General features: G+C 38.2%; 1 protein-coding gene across 1 annotated transcript in view; it reads left to right on the top strand.

Annotated features, from left to right (window-relative positions):
* The window catches only part of NTNG1 (netrin G1), a gene marked incomplete at both ends in the record, with an annotated part of 143,932 nt that extends 130,131 nt beyond the window's left edge, over positions 1-13,801 (top strand). Inside the window, one exon of the mRNA XM_082287020.1 lies at positions 13,572-13,801. Within this exon, the coding sequence (XP_082143146.1) occupies positions 13,572-13,801 (230 nt within the window). The remainder of the gene's footprint in view (positions 1-13,571) is intronic.
* Between the last annotated feature and the right edge of the window lie 9,790 nt (positions 13,802-23,591).

Below are 23,591 nucleotides of genomic sequence, written 5' to 3'. Positions count from 1 at the left end.
TTGATTATGATCTGTTCTTCTCTCACGCTGAACTACAGTCAATGGCAAAATCATTAAAAGAGACTTTCAGCAGAAGCCAAGTCAAGCCCCTTATAATTATCTTGGCTTCTAAAGAGAATAATTAAATTGTTAATAAAATTGTTACCTATAATCACCAGGTGAGAAGAGAAAGATGTGATAGTGCCAAAAGTTCAAAGTTGTCTACAGAAAAGGGGGAAGAGTTTGATTGTAGTTTAGTTGTTGGTAATTCATTTATATATATATATAAATATAGAAGTATGGAAGACTACTTGTGTCTGAAATCAACTTGAAATAATTATATTAAAAGGACTGTATTCATTAACATCACTGATTTCAGTGGGCAGCTGAGGTTAAGTATGATTAAAGTGTTATACCCAAAACTATGTTGTATTTTTATAACTACATATTGGACAGGGCAGTTCCTTATATGCATTTTTTTTTTCTTGCCAATGACTTGTCTGTCTATTTGTTCAGAAGGACATGGAGAGCCACGTAGTAACAATTGCACTGATGCCATTGGCTGAATCTAGAGCCAGTATTTTGATTTGCACTTATCTGTAGATCAATTTACCCACTTTATTCACTTCCTAGAGACTGAGTGGAATAGCTTTCCAAATCTTTCACACTTTTTAGACATTTATGAAACCCTGTTTATTTTCCAGATTCACAAAATCTCTCTGTGGATAACCCAAAATATTGCTCCATCTTGAGGAACCAGTATCCAACACTAACCCCTGTTCTTACTCAATTTCCTGCTTAAATTTGGAATCTTTTCCAATAGACCCAAGGATCTATTCTTGCCCTTCAAAACTTCTAGGTTATAAGGAGTTCAGCCATAATCTGTTTGGAGGAGGAATTCTCCCTTTAATAGATATTTATGTGAGCTTTAAGAAATAGCACCAAGCAGCTCTAGATCAGGGGCTCACAGGGGCTAAAATAAAGAGCTACCAGGTTTGTTCCCCACATACACTACCCAGTCCCCAAATACACTGACAAGTGCAGGAGGAACAAACTCCAGTGTTCTCAGTATAGAAATAGCAGTCCATGGGAGACAGTTCAGCAGGGTGGTCTGTTAATGAGATGCTGCCCCACTGAGCTCTGAATGGCACACATACTTTAGATGGGAATCCAACTTCCTTTTTAAGGCAAAAGATCCTTGAAATAGGACTCTTACTTTGAAGAATTTAGAATTTCATTTCCAAGGAGAGTAAAGAGAGTTTCATCACATGGAGCTGTTCCTTTAAAGAGCTGAAGCTGCATTTTGATCATGAGACAATAAGCAGTGACGAGCATCCAAGGAGGACAAGTTACTCTCACAAAATTCAAAAACCTGACTTACTTCCTACTGACTGCAAGAACAGGAGAATCCCACAATGAGATTTAAACTGGGGCTGTGAGTGCAAGGAAATTCATACTGAGGGCAAGCATAGCATCCTTAAATCAGCTCCATTATGTTGACATTATGCAGCAAAGCACAGCTCTGCAAGGAGGCTTCAGCTCTCAGGAAGAGCCTCCTATTCCACATATCTTAGAGACAGATTACAACAGCGTATTGCAACACAAATATCTCAGAAGTTGAGCTGGATGCTTTGAAATGCTTCCAATTACATTTGCACACGTGCCCTTTGGTACACAACTGGGGAGAAACATGAAAGGCAGCATGTACACTGTATAACTTCTGCAAAGGTATGAAAATTTGGGTCAAGATTTACACCACCTGTCAAAATAAAGCCATACACTGCAATAATTTTTCTGCAATGACCTGAGAGATTTGCTAGTTCATGCTAAACCATTACTGATTTAAAACAAAGTGAAAAGATGCTTAGAGAAGTGTACTCCAGTTATATCTTTTATTCAGTGGCAACATGACAACTTAGTGATGATGCTGCAGCCCACACTGCACTGCAGCATTAGAAGACCCTGAGTGTTTTGCAAATACAAAACATTGAGCCAGCTAAGATGTGTTGAGCACCTCCCTCACCTACTCCCACCCACCCTGGCTTTAGCCCAAAGCCCTCTGTTCCAGTTCTAACTACTTCCCTTTAGCACTCCTCCTGCTGTTTTAGCTAAACAGCTACTCATTCCATAGCTTTCTGGCAGTCTTCAGAAAACCAGCATCCCACTCAGCTCTGCCATGGTACCACTTCAGAAATGCTGTCTCACAGCAGAAAACCTTTGCCTTTCACACTCCTATCGTACCCTCACTTCACTTTGGGCCTGTGTTTGAAACCTGAGCAGGCACTGTGCTGGCTGGCCATGCTTGCCAGCCCTGCTTGCCTTGTGGCTGCATGGGGAAGGAGAAGGCTCCACTGCTGTTTACCTTCACTGTTTGTCCCTCACAAGGTTCCAGGCCTACAAAAATTCACCCTACCTGGAATGACAGCCTTTCCTTGTCCTCTGCTAGCGCATGCAGACATCAGCACAGGCATGTTGCAAACACCCTCCTGCCATAAGAGGCAATGTCAAGGGATACAAAGCTCTCAAGGAGCTGGGATCTGATCAGGCAGATTTCCATTGCCATCACTGCCAAGGCTGCTGGAAGAGCAGGACAAACACGTGATAGGAGTTGTGGGACTTCATATTATGTAACGTAGAGGGCTGCCTGGGGCAGACGACAGGACTGGACCCAATGAGGTAAATTTGTCAGGAAATACAGGTTAATCATGCCAGTTCTGTTGTGCAGAAATTTGTTTCCTTTTTCACTGAGAGTTCTAAAAGAAATATAGTCAGACATTATGTTCTAAAAGAATATACTGTTGTATAAAGTATAAATGTATAAAGATAAAAGTACATTTTCATAAAAACTGAGAGTTTTTCATGCGACCCTTCCTTTCCCAAACCAGAGGTTTGTGACATTGCTGTACACACAGCCTCTCAGGAGCAGGAGAAAATGACCAAGGTCTTGGTTTCTCAGTCTTAAGTGCAGGTGGAAGGCTTTTTAAGTAACACAACTACTTCTTTCTATCATTAAATTTAAGGCTATTGATATATCTTTAGAAATATCAAACACACTATCCAGAGTAATTTATTTGATCTAGATTAATGGAGACATCCTTGGTATTTTTCAATTCTGGCATGACTTGACGAACTAAAATTTGAAGAAAATAATTTCAATCAAAATAAAGAATGTAATTGGAAGTGAAATCACATTTGGCAGTTATCTATTCTTCGAGGATACCAGGTTATTTCAGTCTTCATTAATAATTAAATTTTAACACCTTTGTGCATCACAATTGATAAACAGAAATATAAGTACATTAATCAGCATGTCAAAAGTAATGCTAGAACCACATAAAGCGCATGGGGAAACAGCTCTTACTCATAAGAATATTTTAACTCTAGTGTTTTTAGTATCCTGAATTATCTTAACACTTTATCATAGTAAGCAATATCAGCATCCATGGTTAGAGACATTATCTTTAGTTCATAGGCTCGTAGAACGAACTTTTCAGACATTGTCCCACACAAACCATGCTATGTATTCTCTTTCTAAGTCTAAGACAGGTCTGTTGTTTTTCAGATCCTTTTCTACATTGTAGCAAAATTTTAGAGTTGATTAAATAAGATTAATGTAATTCTGTTACTATTGCAACAACTTAGTAGTAGTAGCCTGCATATTAATAGTGTGAACACTCTGTAGGTTGCCTGTGTGCCTGCTTCAGCTCTATTGGTTGGTGTGTGATAATGAACGTCTTATGGACATTTCTGTTTAATTGTGTGATAAGTCAGTTCTTTAAACGTTTTCAGGTAAAACACTGGCTAAGACCATGACACTGGTTACACCTGGGTAAAACACTGCAGAAAACCTGGTGTGCCTGAAGAAGATTGTGTTGGAAAGCGAGCAACCATTATCTGGGGTTTCCCATCTAGTGGTTGCCCTGTCATGAAGATTAATGCACTGATAACCTGAAGCAAGTCTGTGTGTAGCAATAAATATTGTTGATGAAAACTAGCATGAAGCAACTAATAACTTTAATTATTTGGTACATTAATTTATTAGTTCTTATTTTTGCAGAGTGCTACATGCCAGCTGTTTGAATCATCTTATTGGTATTCTGATGAAAAGAGTGGAAAAGTAAAGCATTGCACCAATTAAAATCCCACTCACAAGAGAGCATGTTATCATCTGGTATATCTCAGGCAGGAATTATGATACAAGAATCTGCCTGTTGAATTAATTTTTCAATTTTACTGTCATACAAAAATAGACAATAACAGGCAATATTTTTATAGGTCAGATGAAGCAGAGTGGATAAAAAATTTGCAAATCTTTACTGTGCTCCTTCTGTATGAATATGAAGCAGCTGAAGTTCTGATTGGTGAGATTAGAAGGAGATATGATACATGACATTGGTATTTCTAATTGTCAGAGTATTTAATCATCTTATGCAATCACATATGACAATTGGACAAGATTGCATAGTCCTTTTTTAAACTTCATAGTTTAGAAACCTTTTTAAAGCTGACTGTCAGCAAACTCCCCTGGAAACAATATTCAGCTCTGCTCTTGCGTTTATCTAATCAGCAGTGCAATCTAGTAAACAGAGCAGGAATTCACAGGACCTGCATCATTCCCTCCTTTTGTTTGCACAGGCAACTCATTTGACTTTCCTTGGCATCAACTTCTCCATTGTTCACTAGCAATAACAAGTTTTTCTCTGAAGAACTTTGAGACCTATAGGACAGTGTTTTTATCCCCATTCTAGAGCTGGCTCAGCAAAAGCACTCTGCAGCATTTCATCCACACTCAAAACAATAAATCAATGTAGATTCAGAAAGATCTCCTGATTCCCAGCATTGTTACTTTAACAAAAACCCCCATCCCTCACTTCATAGGTGTTGTAGGAATTATGTAAATGTTTTACCTTTACCTTTGCATTGTAACTAATGTTCACATAAATTCTGAATGTTCATCTCCTGAGAGCTGCTACACCATTACCTTTTTGCACACTGGTGTTTTGGTCTCCTGTAGTAGAACATTATCCTGATAACTTAAACCTTTCTTTTGAAAAATGCACACAGAAGGAATACATAACGACATGTAAATATAAACTCAGCTTTACCTTCCCTTGTGGTCACTGTAAAAGAGCTGATAAGTCACACTTCCATTTAGTGACATACCCGTCACAATTAAAGATTGCTGGTGTTTCCATTACAAATGCTGGTTTATGTAGTTCAGAAGTTGATCATAACATATATTTCCAGTAATTTTTTACCAGTTGTTCAAAAGATCCCATTGGACCCAATTGCTTAAAGCACTTGGCTTTAAGCCAAAGTAGTGAGACAAAAGTTTGCAACATTCAAATTATTTTACATCACAAATAACTTTAGAACAGCAGTGACTATTAATAGAAGCCATCAACAACACATTCTGTCACACTCTTTTTCCTCTTCCCTAAAAAATTTAGGAAGATACTTAGAATAATTCTAAGCTCCTAAATCATTGGGAAGTATTTTCAGTTGTGATTATCTGTCTGGTTGTGCTACCAAATAAAGTATTAAGAGTTTGGGACTATTTCATGGATTTTGAAAGTCTTCAATTAGTGTTCATTTGGAAGAATAGCTGAACGAGAAACTTTTTTTCTCTGTAAACAAAGACAAATTCTTTGCATACTTTTGTGTCTGTAACATTATTCCAAATCAAACACCTTAGCAGCCAAGGAAGCAGGAACATTTAACCTTTTATATACTTCATAATCATGTAATTGAATTGCTGACCTTTGCATGATCCTGCTTTGGTTTGCTTTCCAGGCTTTCTCCTGTGTTTTTGTGCTCTGTAAAAGCAATACTTGTTGCAGGTCTGTTTCACAGATCCTGAGAACTTACAAGAAAATCCTGTTGTTGTGCATGAAGCAGAAAATGCTGCTGTGCAGGCAAGGCCACACCGACGGCTCTTTGGATAGGACTGAACTGGCCGTAGATGTCTAAGGAGCAGGGGCAGCTGGGCGTTCCTCAAAGTGCCACTGAGCCGGGAGCAGGACAGGAGGGGTGAGGGACAGCAGGACAGGGAGTTTCCCAGCACACAATCCCCCAGGCCAGGGGATCAGAGCAGCTCTGGTGGCAACCACAGGGTCAGGCACAGCCTGCAGTGCACAGCTGGAGCAGGGGAGCTGTACCTCACATGGGGAAGCTGCAAGAGCCAGAGACTGCCAGCACAGCAGGGCCCAGGAGCCCCTGCCAGGCCTCCCACCAGTGCTCCCCAGTTAAATCTCCCAGAGCTCCTGGACATACCTGCCAGCTCCATGTACATGTCTCAAATGCTTTCTGGCATGGCCAGTGGCAGTAGCTGCTTGTATTTAGGGAACCAAATTCCATCCTCCAACCATTCACAGGGCCTTTTGAGGACTTCATCTTTTGCATCTGAGGACTTTTTGTGCTTAGCCAGTTTTTATTGATAGTGGTTACATCTAAACCCTGACCTTGCTGTTAGCAATATTAAAAACCAAACAACTCTGTAGTTGCAACTGCTTCTTTTCCTAGTTAAGGAAAGAGAAGACAGATCATGTAAGAATGTTCATTTTTCTCCAGGCAGATAGAAATAATGGCTCTGCAGCTTACAGCTTTGTAAGTGGAATATGAATGATAGGGGCATGTAGTCCCTGTTGAGCAACTAAAGCTGTGATGCAGCTTATTGCTCTCCTGAGATTACCCTAAAGTATGATCAGGGTCATACCAATTCAGTGGTGCTCCTCCATAAGCAAAGCAATAAAAAGAATAGGGAAATTTTTCTTCCCCACACTTTGGGAATCATCCTCTTTTGCAGAAGTATAAAACTGGAACCATCAAAATCAGAAAACTGAAAGGTTAAATCATTCATTTCCCAAAACCAAGGAAGATTGAAAGGTATTAGTTCAACTCTAATTCTTAGATTACTAAATCTGCATTTGTTTTCATCCATTTTAATACACCATCACGTGTCGTTTCTACCAAAGCTACTATGGCTATCATGTCAGAGTATCGATTCCAAAACTCAGCTCTCCCTCATGTCCTTTTGACAGGTTAGATGTATTTCTTCTCATTATTTTTTATTAATTAAACCCAAGGATTTTAGATTAAGAAGAGAGATGAAAAATGAGAAAGCACAGACACAACCTGTGAAAAACAGTAATTTTCTACCTCTACTATCCTCATATCATGGTTAAAAACCCCACGTATTCTGTAAAGGATTTTGCATTTTCAGTGGTGAGACAATCAGCTAAGCTTACCCATGCATGCTAGGATAAATTGCTGCCTATTTGCAGGAGAGAGGAATCACCATCCATTCTCTGGCTGTGTGCTGGGCAGAACTCTGAGTTACAGCTACATCATCTTGTAGAAACTCTGAACATTTCACCTGCAATTTGATTAGAACTGGCTTAGCTTTGAACTGAGAGTTGTGCAGAAAGAACAAAAATTACATGCAGGCAAACAATCTAAAAATTTTACTGGAAAGTTTAAGTGAACACAGTATCTCCATTACTCCCCTATTCATTTACTCTCTGATAACTTAATAAAACTGGTTTGATAAAAACATCAGTGTCATTTCAATTGTGGCTTCTAACAGGCATTTCTAAGACAAGTCAAGATGGAGATGTCTGCCCTTAGAAACTACTCTCACTTGGTCAATGTTTATTTCCTTGTACTGCTGGAAATGTAATTAATCACAACATTGTTTCAACTTTGCACCAGAGATCTTTGTATTAATGTTTGTCATTTTGTGACCATAATTTTGACACAGTAAGATATGCTTTAGGCTTGTACTTGTCTACAGTGATTTATTTAGTCCTAACATAAGAATGTGCTTTGGTAGATAAGTGCAAACCAGTTTTCTTTACATGCTATCAAAGTATCTACCTTGTCTTGATTTGACAGTATCCTAAGATAGTTTTACTACTACAGCAAATGTTGAATTAGTGGCACTTCCAAACAAAGAAATTATTGCGAATATCTAATTTATAAGAGCAATAGCTGTTTTTCATATCAGGTATGTTTATGGATTAAAACCATTGAAGAAGTCTCATCAATGCTAACACATATTCATGGTAGCAAAACATTTTAAAGCCATTTAGCAGTAATGCAAATGGTAACAATAAATTGAATTCTAATAATTAGAATAAAGTAAGTACTTCTAATTGGAAGACAGGCAGGGGAAGAAATCTCAGTGACAAAGCCTTCAACTCGGTTATTACTCACTGGTTATTCAAATGAATAAGATACTTAAGCTATAAAAACTTGAGGTTTTGTCATATGCTGTGCAACACGAACTGTAACAGCAGTAGCTGTAACCTTTCAGGAGAAGCCTGACTACTTCTGTTTTCCCCATGGCCTTATACCCTCTTTCCAGACATCTATGCTATATGGATGAAATCTCATGAGTCAGTGGAGTTCCACATAGAGATCTTCAACACACAGCAAGTATATATTGTATTTTTAGGATTTTTTTCCAAATAATGAAGATGCTTGTCGCTGACTCTGCCAATTTACAATATTTTGATTGCAGTCACTTATGTTCAGCAGGAACATGCAGCTGGATACAACTGGAAAGAATTTCACACCTTTGCATTTGAATGAGACTAAGTGTTTTGCATTCCCCAATTCCATTTCTGCCTATTTGACAAATTGTGGGAAAAATATTGCTAATACTGTCACAACTGCTGAGGTTTTCTTGCTATATATGTATGTGTAGATGCCCACGTTCTTATTAGGCATACACACAAGCTTCATTCAGTGCAATTTCTTTTATATTCTGAGATTGTTTTTACCATTTATTGATTAAAGGATCACAATTTTAGAGAATAATGCATGTTAGTTACAGGCTGCTCATAGTATTCATAGGAACTAATTCTGCATTTGACAAGAAATCGCTTGTGCTTGGCCTGGATTTACTGAACTTATTTATGCAGCGAGACAAAACCTCCCAATTTTTTCATGACATTTCAATGTGCTGTTCAGTGCCTATATATAGACAATCACTGCATATATTGGAGCTACCTATAAACATCATTACTGAAAACCTGAGTTTCACTGTGCTGGGTTTTTACTCACTTATGCACAGACAATATTCTGTTAGCATGTGTGCTGAAACCTTCCTCATTCATGAGTTCCAGTAATATTCTTTACTAAATAAGAAGTACCAAGGAAAAAAATGCATTAGAGAAAAAACAGGCAAGAATAATTTCTTCAGTTTTGAGACCTGCATGCTCTCAAAATTATGAACAATAGATGGAATCCAAGGTCAAAAATTCAGTGGTGCCAGTCACAAAAACCACTGATGAACAGTATGGAAAATTCACTGCAGCAGAAGTAGGGGTAAAGATTGCAGCAGTGCTTTAGAAGAGACAAATATGTTGTGTAATATATTCAGAGCTGTCAACCCACCAACCTGTCCAAGGATTGTGGTACTCATGATCTGGGAGACAAAAAGGAGAAAAGGGAAGGAATAGTTTTTAAAAGAAAGAGAGGGGAGAGAGAAGGCCATAACAAATGATGCCACAAAAGGAAAACACTGAAGAAAAACAGTGATAGAACCGAATGTAGAAAACATTGTTTGAAATTTAAGTCTTCAGAATTCAAGAAAGGAAGCAAGGACCTCTAAGATTTTTTTTTTTTTTTCTTTCTGTGACTTTATCATTAATGATCTTTATGTTGTTCCCACAAAGAAAATTTCATCATAAATCCAGATTTTGATGCAGAAAGAGAACACCATCTATCCCAGCTCAGAAAGTGTGACAATAGCCTGTCCTACCTGAATAAGATGCTACTGTAGGCAAGCTGTACAAAATTAAGGTAGCATAAAGACAGGTACAAATTTTGTTTTCTTCCCACTTGGATGGCCTATGGGAAAGATAGGAGTGCAGAAGAAACTGTATTTAAGTTCAGTAGCATCTTGTTTTTCTGTCTGGGCAGCAGGCAGACCTAAAGCCCTGGGCATGTACCCTGCAGCTGCCCAGACACAGTAACCAGAAAGACCTTAAGCCAAGAGCACAAGGCTCTGCCTGAGGTGCCCCTCCAGACTGAAGAGAACAATGCCTGCATTTGTGCTTCCCTGTCTCCATTGCTGCTTCAGAACTAAAATCAAGCCAGAGCTGTCTAACTCTTTTCTTTCAAGAAGCTGCAAAGATATTAAAGCTGAGTTTTGGAGAGACTCAGGAATTTTCATGTATTATTCAGATTTGAACATTGAAGAGGGAAGTAGTCATTTGTCTAACTGCTGTGTTACTCTCAATGCATTTCATTAAATACCCAATATAAATTCTATGGAACACTAGCATATCTATGAAAGGCTAAGACTACCCCTTGAGCCAGCTCAAAGACAGGTATTTTCCCCTTGTTTTCCTTTTTTATTCCATTCCTAAACATATCAGCATTGCAATTAAAAATCAAGACTATTTTGTCACTTATGGCAAGGCATCTTTTGCCATCATTCACAGAGCTATTACCCTAAAAAAGAGTCATCACGATTTTATTAATATCTCTCACTAATTGCAGAGGTTTGTTGGGTGGGAAGGGGGAGGTAGCCCCAAGGACAGCAAAGCTCCAAATACACATCCAAATAGCAATCCATTTCTGCATGTGCCTTTTTTTCTGTTTCCTTTGTGCAGTGTTTTAAGCATCCTATAACCAGACCATAGTTAGCTTGTAAATTGATGAATTATGAGAACAACTTTAAAACTATTTTCTTTAGTTTACTTTAAATATTTCATTTCATGCAGTAGCACAGATCTGGAGACTGTGCTCAGAAATACCCCTCAAAAAGGCCTGCAAAGCTCTCCAAAACAAATGAGATACCTGTTTTGGTTTTTAAGTGACCAGTTTGATGTCCTGTCTTCTAATTAGGGAAGATCTGCCAGCAAACCAACAGCTAGTTCAGCCACACAGGTCTTAATAGTCCTCAACGTGATGACTTCAGAATTAAGTCTTTTACTTGTGTCACTTCACAAATCTTTTCATTTAACTTCAGCTCACAATTGCTATCTACATGATACATATATGTGCATATATGTGTGCATGCAAGAGAAAGAGATACAAGCACAAAATTAAGAAAGCTGTGACAATACAAGATCAACAATTCCAGAATTTTCAGCTATTCAGTATTTTGCTGAGAACAATAAAATCTACCTGCATTCCTGTGAGCAAACATTTAAAAGCATGCAAGAATAAAAGATTTTGATCCATCCCTTCTTTAAGCACATTTCAAAAACTTTCTAATGAGAAAGAAGTGGTCTGATTTAGAAACCAGCATCTGTAATGTTGTATCCAGAATTTTGTAGATGGCTGTCTTTAGAGGCCTTCGGTAGCAGTCTGCATGGGTGTGTCAGGCAGAGCAGTCAGTGTGGAGCAAAACACCCCTTCAGCCACCCATCTCCAGCAACCTGTAACTACAGATCAGATCTGGGCCAAGAGCCTCCTAAAATAACAGGTTACAGTCTGCAAAATAAATTTTAAAATAGGAAAGATATTTGTTTTATAATAATTTTTTTAAACTATGGTTGACTTAATATTTGAGAAAATTTGGATAAATTATTCCAGGCGAAATGTGAAGTGAAACATCTCCTCTGCTGTTTAAGAAGTGGTATTTAATGAACTGTTGAGTCCCACTGAGTTTGTCAAGGTAAACAAGGCTCTGTATTGATAGGACAGGTATTTCCCAATTTGCACTGCCTGAACTGTAGGAAGCATCCCAGCAATGAGTAGTCTAGAACATGCAGATTCAGTAGCTGTACCATCAGATAAAGTACTTTGATTTTGCATCTTGAGATGGCTAAATATATACAATATGAATAATAAATTAGACTTCAAAGATACATAGCCTCAGTTATAAGAGATGCAATGCAAATATTGACTTAAAAATACAGTTAATTTTTTCTGCCTGTCACAGTGGTATTTTCTGGGTTGTTAATCTCATCACATTTATTTGGTGGTGACTTACTGTTTCTTACACTTTTTTTCTAATGTATGTATAGAACATTTAAATTCAGACATAGGGTCATCAACAAGATGTGTTATTGTACCTTACTATTAAAATTTTTCCATTGCAATTCAGAAACTGGACAACGATATTAAATCCACAGCTCTTAGTAAAAACCCTTGATTGCTAAAGGAATCACTAAAAAAAAAAAGATTTACTGTTCCCTCTCAATTGCATCTACAAGTTTCCAACATATTGCATTACTCGGCCCACTTGGATGCAGAACATCAGCAGTCTTTGGAGAGACCTTCTAGGGTGAGAAAATTATTTTTCTGAAAGCAAGCCAGGACAGAAAAGATTACCAGTGAGGTTACTGGTGCACAGAATTGTACAAATTTATGTAAAATTACACCACTTAAGAACTTGGACTATTTCAATTGTAGTTCTCGTGATATTTGGACTGCTTTTAAAAATAAGTAAATTAATATTTGCGAAACTATACTTCTTTGTAGCAATAAACAGTAATGTTTAAGATAAAATTACCAACACCTTCTCTATTCTGAATTGTTTAGGGTATTTTCAGGCTAAGGTATACATAAACATCCTATGATGTTCAGTCTGCTTCTAAACCAAATAATCTCTTCCCTAATTATCTAAGTTAAATTTTTTACTGTTACCTGCTACCTAGATCGTAGGTGCAAGTTCTTTACTAAAATTGCCTCTCCTGTGGAAGGCAGAGCTGTAATCCAGCACATATCTACTAGTGATATCATCTGAAATAAAACACTGATTGACACATTTAATTAGTACATTGCTCATACCTCTGCATTTTCACCCATGAAATATTTCAATTGATATTAAGCAATACAAAGTAAAGCTGTCAGCTTTTCAAATAATATAATATTATGCAGCTCTAAAAGTTTTGCCTGTATTATTTTCTCTTAACTCTCTTGTCAAATCTGATTTCTGAAGTTATTATCAGCTACAATACCTACAATATCGAAGATAGCTTTAAGATGCCATGTACCAAAGTACCAAATCTAATTAGGATGAAATAGTTGATCTATAATGGAAATAACATTATCTTTTATTTCCAGATGTCTATACTATATAATCCCCATCCAACAGCATGCTAAATTTCTTGCCTGTGCTCGCCTTATCTTTTTTGCACAATTTTTTCAGATCAATAATACACATAGTTCTTGATTATAAAACCTTGCCCTCTCATGCAAATCTTTTTACTTCAGCAAAGCCATATTGCATTTTTACCCACTGTTCATGGTTTCCAGAAGCTCTAGTTACATTGCCCTTTTCAAGTAACACACACCACCTACAGTTCCAGTTCAGTAGTAACTATAAAGATACGGACATTAGCACAAGGCATGTATTAATATTCTTATTATTTCATTATTAAACAGTCCTTCATATAAAATTAATTAATATCATAGTTGGTGGTCTTAAGTGAATTAGATGGTTTTCCAAGAATACAGCCTTAAGAAAAAAAAAAAATCGAATATTTGAAAAAGCACGGCCCCTTTTCATATGCCTTAGGAAGAGGAGGGAGGTGGAGCTTCAATTCAATTCTGGTTTTCGTGCAGTTTCTCCTGTAGATGAACTTACATTTATTCTCTTTTCTTTTCCCCCCTCCCCTGCTATCTTGCAGCAAACGTGTGTGACAACGAACTGCTGCACTGCCAGAACGGAGGAACCTGCATCAACAACGTGCGGTGCCAGTGCCCGCCGGCCTACACGGGCATCCTGTGCGAGAAGCTCAAGTGCGAGCGGGAGCCGGGCGGCTGCAGCCGCAGCTCGGGGCAGGGCCCGCCGGCGCTCGGGGCCGCGCTGCTGCTGCCGCCCGCCCTGCTGGCGGCCACGGCGCTCGGCCGCTGCTGAGGCTGCGCCTGCTGCCGGCGCGGCCCCGGACCGGGCACGGCCCCGGACTGGGCACGGCCCCGGACTGGGCACGGCCCCGGACTGGGCACGGCCCCGGACTGGGCACGGCGCTGTGCCCGCGGGAACGGGACGGAACCCCGGCGTTCGCTGCTGGAGCCGCAAACGGGGAAAAGAGTAAAAATAACCACATACGAACTAAGAAGGCCGAACTGAACTAAGCCATATCACTCAGTTACGGACAGGGCTGCGGGTCAAGACTGTTCACCTCTGGCTCGAGAGACGCTGGCAGCTGCCTGTTCTGCCAAATCAGTCAGCGCTGGCTGCAGGACAAATGGCTCTGACAGCCCCCGGAACGGGAAGAGAATTCCAACAACATTTGCTACTCCTCTCCGGTGCGCTACTGTACCTCCGCCGTGTGTGGACAGACCAAACCAAGGCATTCTTTGCTGTCAGTGCATTGTGGGTATAAGGAAATCTGTAAAAGCTGCCATATTGGCCTGCTTCAGTCCCCAAATCCTTTCCAACCTGTGCTTTAGTGAACGTTGCTCTGTAACCCTTGTTGGTTGAAAGATTTCTTTGTCTGATGTTAGTGATGCACATGTGTAACAGCCCCCTCAATAAAATTCAAGCCAGTCATATCCTTGTATACCTTAGCAGCACTGCATCAGTAAGATGCTGTGTTCACCTACTGTACAAGAGTGGCTATAGGACAAAAAGTGTATTTATCCTTTTGTATTCAAATGAAGTTATTTTTCTTGAAATAATGTACAATGTAGATTTTTTGTATTATTGCCTATTTGTGTTACCAGACAATTTATTAATGTATTTAATTCTAATCAGATAAGAGAAAACTATTACTTTTTATTTAGTCCTTTTCTTTTTCCTTTCATTTAATTGTGCAGAGATTTCTCTGTATGGGCAACGTGCTGGCATCAAAGAATATCAGTTTACATATATAACAAGTGTAATAAGATTCCACCAAAGGACATTATAAATGTTTTCTTGTTGCTTTAACACTGGAAGATTTCAAAGAATAAAAAATCCTGCATAAACAGTTCCAGGTTGACGTATTGCTATTTCTTAAGGCCTTTTTAGAAAACAAACAAACAAAAAAAAGTTTATGATTTTACCATCTGCTATGTGGAAGAAACCCAGCTTCAAAAGTGGAAATGACATCGTAACAATCTAGCCTGGCTTGAATTTTACTGCTATCATTTCTGCAAACTTAAAAGGTAAAGGGCATCATTTGCTTGAGGAAGATTTCATCAAATCCCAACCCTGAAAAAGGTATGAAAAGTTGAATAGTTCTCATCTTTGTTCTCTTAATTAATCATAAGCATTATTGCAAAACTAAATTAACAAGGTATCATAGAAGCTGGTCTTTAATTCATACCTTTTTTGTGGATTCTGGCAATAAGCAGATGAAGCCACAGCTCATATTGTTTCTCCAAAAGCTTCATTTAAAAGATATGTTTATATATTTACTAGTCTGGTTAAGAAACTGCAAAAACAGCAGCAATCACAAAAAAAAGCACCAAGATTTAACTTTTAATAAAGTCAGATTTAATATTTAGAAGGACTGTCAAAATATACAGCAGCGAGTAGACAAAAAGTGCTGCTCCAGCAAATAAAGTTTGTTTCAAGTATCGCCCAAGGTGTAATAAATTCTTGTTACTGCCTTTTATTAGGCCAATTACTGAGTGTGACAGAAAAGAATAGCAAGACTAGAGAGGCAAGCCAAAACCACAGCAGTGTTTGGAAGTCCTGGCAAAAAAAAAAAAAAAAAACAATCTAAAGGTAGCAGGACTGTGTGAATTCATTTCCTAGTAATTTTCATCATAATGGTTATAAATATTTTACCAACATAATAGCCTAGTGTGGAAAACAATTAATCAGCAAAAGAAAAATTCCTGAGAGAAATAAATTCTACCTGGCTGCCTCTTTCAAATGGTGAACAGCAGAATTTAGGGCACTGCTTTCTTGGAGAACCTCTTTCTGCTGAGGAAGCAAGATTTGCAGGACAGTACCCAGCCTCCAGAAGCGGGTAGGAAAAGCGGGTCTTCATTTCTAAAAAGAAACAGGATTCTAAAAGAATACTATGAAGATGCTGATGACATCAAGCTGCTGCCTCTTCAGGCTGTCACCGTGACCCTTTGTCATGTAGAAAGTTTGCTGTTCACACTTGCCCTCGTTTGTGAGGTAAATGAGATAAGGCAGAGATAAACAAAGTGCTTTGCTGGGTCCCAGCCATGGCCTACATGAGACTGCAGGTATATTTTAGAAGTATATTCATGACAATAAACAGAAATGTACATTGAGCAGATTCAAGAAGGAATATAAATGCTAATGCAGGTGACATACAGAATGGGAAACTACCTGTAATTCAGTGGATTTCTGATATTAAAATGGGGGATTTAACTTTTCTTATATTACCACAGACCAAATCCAGATTGTGTAATTATTGGAAAAGATGTGCTTTAATTGTCATTATAAACTCAAGGCTTTGTGGAAGTGCTAAGTAAGCATGTTATGCACATTTGGTTAGAAAGGATTCTGCCAGCAGTGCTGAAGTATAATGAATATAAGATCACAATCAACTCAGCTACATTTCAATTTCATATACTTAGGATCTTCTAAACCAGGGCAGAGTATATGGTTTTCCATGTATTTAGCTACCATTTTGTGCATTTTATCCTCCCTAACCTATTAATAAAATTAAAATTTTATACAGGAGCACATTCAGTGGAAAATCTTATCAAAAGTCCTTTTCTTCAGCTTCATTATTTTTCCCTCCAAACTCCACAGAACTTTACTAAATGAAAATCTGAGTGTAAGTTTCTGCTACTGTATTCCAAGTATATTTCTAAAATTATGAGTGCATCTTTGAGAGAGATTAACAGTACTCAGCATTGCTTTACCTGCATTTTTTTATTTAATTCAGTGTAAAATTAAGGCAAAATTCATTCCCCATTTCAGAAGATGTGAAGAACAACAGATTCATTTTCCTGAGCATGCAGTAGGATTTGTGCATGGCAACATGCAGTTGCAGTGTCTGCTTTATTTTCCACCAGAAAATATAGACCCCTTCCCACATATTTTGGTTTCTTGGAATGGGTATCCTCTCCTTGTGAATGCCTGTAAAATAACACCACATTCATGATACTGAAAAAGGCCAACTCAATCCTTAGCCTAGGATTTTGGTTCTGTATCAAAATGCAGCAAAACAAACCTACGATGGAATTATGATTTTCTGTCTGATATTTCTTTTCTCGAAGGTGTAGCATTCAAGAACTGACCAGGCTTTAGACTGCTTAGTTGTCCAGATGATAGTTCAGAGTACAGTGACCATAAAACCAGCATTCGTCATTGGATTTATTCAGTTCTATTAGTTCCAGTTGCTTTGCTAAATCAGTCAGTCCTAGTCAACTTGCTGTTCCTGTGTTTTATACCTAGAGAATTGGTTCTGATCCAGGACCCACAAGTGTTTAACATCTGAAAATGGGGCACCTGACTGCAAGGTGCTGCTCCCTGACAAGCAAACTGCAGAAATTTCCAGTTCACACCAGCCATCTTTCTCACAGGGAAGAGAGAGGCATCTGTTTTCGTCCTACCTAACTGCTTCAAAACTACCCAGATGGAAGAAAAATCTAGTCACATGCAAATTGACCCGAGATATTGCCCTCAAAAAATAATTGATCTAATACTTTATCATGACTGAGCCACAGGTGAGAAGTTATTTCATGTAGTGAACAGAACAAAATAATAATGTGCAAAAGACTCCTCAAATTTAGAAAGAGCTCTTCTGCTTGCATATAATTTTATACATCTTTCTCATAACTCCAAGACGTCAGGGGGATTTGTTATAACCTCATTGGGATTCTAGGTTTATTAAACCATTGAATTAACTAGATTCATCCATGCATGCAGTTTATTCACCTGTGAGAAATGTGAGTAATATTTTTCATAGAATATGCAAGACCAGATTTTCAGGCAACCTTCAGCCTAGCATTCATGTTTGTCCTTGCAAATGCAAACTTACAGATGTAAATATTAAGACGTAATCAATTAATTCCCAACAAAAATTGTAAGTTTAATTATTTATGGATGCAAACATCTATCCACTACAATGCAGATCGAGTATTATAAATTAGAAATTTTATATTAACCAACAATACACCTTTCCCACCCTCTCACAGTATCAGAAAGAAGAGGACATAAGTATATGCAAAACAAAGAACAGCAGCATTTTGCACCATATGGTGCATTTCATTTAATGAAATGAAAGTTCATCACCAGAGCAGTATGTTCTCCAAGACACCATTTTTGCCATAATATGCAACAGATAAAATTCCAGTACAAAGCATATGTTTCCCTTTATTGTTTTTCTGACCGTCATTATCTATACAGACACAAACACACAGACAATGAAATACTGCTTGAGATAATCCACAGCCTCAAATAGTACAAAGACTAATTTATGCAATCGAGACCTAAACAGATTGTAAAGGCTTCAGGCTTGACTTTCTGCATACATTGCTATCCAGTGCTCATCTCTGAGGAGGACTGGGATAAAGATCACACCATGGAATGCAGTGAATGGGAGTCCCACAGCAGACAGAGAATCAAAGTGCCAGCCTGGTAAGAGAAAGCACCACAGCAGAGTGTTGGCCCTGGCAGCAGGGGCACATCTCACATTGAGACATGCCAGGCATCACTCCCCCATCAAAGCCTTGGCATCTGTGTTTACAGATGTGCTTGTTCCAGTTCCAGTTGCTAAGACACCTCCTAAGTACACAGTGCTGCCCAATGGAGTTGCTGCTCAAGTCTACTGATGTCACTGGAAATACACTTCTTGTACTAGAAGCACACTGTTGTTGAGAAACTGAAGGAATAGCAATGTTTTCTGGGAAAAGAGGGTCAGAGGTAGCTTCTGAGGCTATGCTTGTCTGTTTTGAGAAAATGAGTCTGGTTTGGGATGAGTATTTTCCATTTCTCATATAGTGTCATTTTCACCTGAGTACTCTGTGCAGGTATTTGTGACATCCAAGAACAAATAAGTAAATTCTAACATTTATATATATGAACATCACTTCTCATGAATGAACAAAAAAAGAAAAAAAAATCTCTGATTCTGATTCAGCTCCACTGAATGAACAGATTTTTTTAAATAAATTTTTCTGGTTAGGACATCAGCTGTTTTGAGATTAACACATTCTCTGCATTCAGAAGTGCAACACCATTCCTCCACAAAACTACCAAAAACACCTGATGAGATGTAGATCATTCAGGCCCTTACTCTGACAATTTCTGTAAGGCATATTCTAAGTTCCCCTGTTCTAAGAAGCCTTGATCTAGCTGATGGTTTCACATCTCTCAGTGACTGTATTCAGTGTTACCTGAACAGATAAATGGAAGCATTTCAAGCCTTGTACATTTACTGGGAACATGGTTCACTTTGCACTTGCAAATAATTGTAGATGCAAAATTGATGGGTGCTGCCTATATTAGTTGTTTGCAATTGACAGTGCCAAAAAATCTCCTTCAAAGGTTTGGGTCCCTTTGACTAGATTCTGCAAACACATTGCATGAAAAGATGAATCTGCTTGCTCTAACTAAATAAAATATAAGGCTAAGTCATTCTTACAAGATTCTAATGACACTCAAAGTAAAAGCACTTCTATTTATCACAGTTGAGATGCTTCAAAAACCCTCAGAGAAGATACAATAGGGTTAGACTTTTATTCCTTATAGTCTATAAATATTCAGATATTTCAGGTATCTTTTAACAGAGATGAAGAAACTGATTCAGAGAGGTAAATGAAGTTGCCTGAAACAACCCAAAAAGCAGCTGGCAAAGTCAAGGAACAAATTTCACCATGCTCAAGCTTCACAGCACATTGAATATGAATGAAGTGTTACACTACAAGAGTACTGAAAACTTCTTGGTAGATTTGGTTACAACAACCACTATGTATAGCATTAGTATACACATAATACAATATTTTTATGCATAACCTATATTACTAATTAGAAAATACAACTTCACACCTCCTCATTTTATAATGAGGATCAAACCAAATTTGTTCTCACAAGTAACAAGCAAGACAAAACAGATGTATGCCAAATGGTGTGAAATTACTCCTTGCCTGAACCGGTAACTATTTTTATGTAACTTCATTCTTTCTTAACTTCATTAAGGGTTATGAACACCAAGGTCATAAAGAAGATAGTATTTCTGTACCGGTGTTTTAATGATAATAAACAACATAGAGTGGTTGATAAATTAATTATAGAAATCATGTTTTTAACTATTGTGATATCTCATAAATTATTTCCTAAAACTTAATACTAGTCATCTTAATTGCAGGAGAATTCAATGTATTTACAAAAATGCACTAATAAATTTAGACAAGTACTAAAATAACTTATTTTATTGTTTACTTGTTGCTGGTTTTACTGACCTTATGCATAATAAGTCTATTACATTCTTCTTGCAAAACAGACCTGCTAAATACATGCCCAAAGCTACGTATGCCGAAACCCAGTAAGCTAAAACATAATGAGAATATAAGTTGAGATTTGCTCATCTCATAGAACTAAAAAGCATTCACCAGAAATGAAATTCAAATATTAAAACAAAGTCTTCAGCTTCACGGTGTAGAAACTTAAAAAGTTAAACATGGAAATGGAGGCTGGAGCCCACACTGCAGAAACAGGTTAATGAAGATGCAGGCCAGCAAGATCAAGATGAAGTAGAACTAAAGAAGTTCTCACTACCAATCAGACACAAATTTTACCTCAATCCAAACAGAAGTATATATGAAAGATATTGGAATCCAAAGCAAAAAGGGAAAAAGTCCACTTTTATCAAGACTTACAATATTAGGGGAAAACCCAACACCAAAAGAAGGAAAAGAAAGAGAACATAAACTGTGCCCACACTAAAAATATGCTAGAATCTCAGAGGAAAAGCAATTTTAGGTACTACATACATTCTCATAAATCTGTAGGCACAGAAATTAGCATTGTAATCTCTGATTTGGAAATTGCAGGACTTGAGCCTCACACAGTCTTCACTTGAGGATTTCACCTTCTGTCCAGGTGATACGCTGCTCACTTACCTGCTGGAAGAGCCCAGGCCCATCAGCACCACCTCTGCTTTGTCTTTGCTCCAGCTGTGCACGTAGCATGGATCTGGCCCTCTAGTCCAGATGTTCATGAAGCAGACGCTTTTCAACACATCACAGGCCTGGCTCAGGCTGTGGAGATACTCACAGCTTTTTACCGGCTAGGCTCGTAGTTCAATGCCTTAGAAAGCCTCGGGCAGCCTAGAGAGGTAGCATGGGCAATCCAGCATTTCAGTAGCTCTAAAATCAGCAATAGTAGCTGCAAAACTGATACCACCAGTGGAAGCAAGAGGGAGAAACATAGTCTTCAGTTGCCAATTCCTGCAATTAGAAGCTTTCAAACAGAAACAGAGACAAGATGTTCGCAGAAGAGATGCAAGCCAAAGAGGGCAGGCCCCCTCTTGGGTCCTTCTTTTATTGGGAGAAGGGGTAAGAGGAGGACTGGGGGCGGACCCGGGGTGAGCGGCCAATCAGACACTGCTGAAGAGTCTGAGTTACATTTGGTTTTGCCCAGCTTGGAACAAAGGAGTTCAGGAGCACGCGGCAGAGGCAAGTCCTGGCTTGTCTTGGGGAGGTGGAAGGGAAGCTTGAACAGGCAGCAGCATCAGGCCACAGCAGAATAAGCTCAGGGCAGGAAGAATCCCCTTGCCAGGATCTGTGTAATGCCAGCAGTTACATTTGCTCTTTGCCACACACCTCTGACATCTCTAGAAGTAATTCTTTTGAGGACATAGAAAATTAAATGTGTTCAGAAGCGAATATTTTCCCTCCAGACCTTCTCTTGACATCTGCAGTCACTACGCACAACAAGGGGCTGAAAGGCCCTGGATGGCTGCACTGACTCATTCAAACGCATGTCTTGTTAACAGCTCTTACCTCTAATTACTGTTGCTTGGAAGGATGGGAGAACTGGCATGTAGAACACCCTGGTAGTTATATTTATTATACTGCTTTCTTTTGCCATACTCTAGCTTGCTTTCTTCGCTCATGTCAGAGTTTTTTCTATGCCCTCATAAATTATATTTCTTCCTTTGCTCTGCAGATCTCCCACGGGCACTAAGTAGGTGGATTGGTACCTATGAATTAGTCTTGGCAGTGCTCTTTTGCCTTCCCAGATCTGGTAGCGGCACAACGACTTTTACAATTCGCTCATTGAGTAGGATGTAAGGAACGATGACTAAACTATGTAGATTGAGTGCTGAACAATTTTTGACAGCTTTCTCGTTTACTGACAATATCTAACATCAGAATATCTCCCAGACTGTACTGAGGTTAGCCTCATGACACTACTGCAAAGCAGGGAAGCATGTTATTTCCATTTTATTCATAGGGACTGAAGCCTGAAGATGCTGAGAGACTTACAAATTCAGTTACAGAACAAGAGATTAATTCTGACACCTCGTCCACTGCAATAAGTACTGAGACCTACAGTTCCCTACTCCATCCAAATTACACAAATCTGAAGTTAAATAGTCTCCCATCTGCATGTATTTGCCACCCACTCACTTCAGATTATCCCATCCAAGTCTATTTTACATTACACCTCCCAAAACACTGGAGTTTCAATGTTGTGATTTAACTCACACATGTGATTTTGCTGGTTCAGTTTTTTCTCTTTGGCACTTCAGTTCAAGGCTAGAAGGAAACCACAATTACTGTTTTGTGAAGGGATGTATATGAGTCAAAGTAATTGGAAGCATTTTAACAGTCTGATAAATTAAAAGACATGCATACAGAAAAACAGTAGAGCACTACAATTCTCTTCCAAAATAAAGAGATTGTTACAGGCTTTCTTTCCTCCCCCCCACCTGATTTTTATTTAACTGGGTATATTAGAGCTCACATAATGATAATATTATGACTTGATAAATACATATAATATCTTTTATAGCTTGAAATACCTATAGCTTAGGCATTTAATTTCTTCTAAAAATGTCTAGATCTTGACCCAATTAGATTTTGATACATAGATATTTCTTGCTTACTGGAAATCTGGTAGCAGAAAGACTCTACATTTTGAATAGGCTCATAAATATATATTGAATTTAATTTTTTAATACACAAAATCCATTTTCCTATTGTTTAGTTGGTTTCCTGACTGCTTGAGAGAAATATTTTCTCTAAATATTTTTGTTTTGTACAACTAATTAGTCCATAAATCAGTATGTTGTAATATGGCAGAGATTACCCTCAAGCCAATAGAGAACAACTGATGGAATGTACTTTCTTTGTAATTCAGCTATCTCCAATGTGTCTATATTTTCTTCTGCTGCTTTCAAACATTGCCTTGCCACTCTTTTCTCTCTTCCTGTTCTTCAAATGTATATTATTTAGCCAATAAGCATTAATTGTATTAAATACCTGATTTTTCCTGTGTTTTGAACCAAGCTCAATGGGCTGACAAAGTACATAAATAAATAACCAGATAATCATAGAGTAATCCATTTGATTCTGTAGTAGGAATTTTTACATGCTTTCCTATTTCATATTACTAGGCCATATACTGATATTAAAAATGTCCCAACTCTTAAGCAAAAAAATGTCTCCAAAAGAAGGGAGACAAACTGAAAATGTAAAATTCCTGTAACACATGTCAAAGACTGAACTGGAAGTCAGTTCAGGATGGTAACCCTATTAAAAAATGAAGTGTAAGCACGTGCTGA

Source organism: Coloeus monedula (genome assembly GCF_965178545.1).
Source record: "Coloeus monedula genome assembly, chromosome: 9".
Taxonomy (NCBI): domain Eukaryota; kingdom Metazoa; phylum Chordata; class Aves; order Passeriformes; family Corvidae; genus Coloeus; species Coloeus monedula.
The sequence above is the reverse complement of the archived record's forward strand: the minus strand, read 5'-3'. Positions and strand labels throughout refer to the sequence as shown.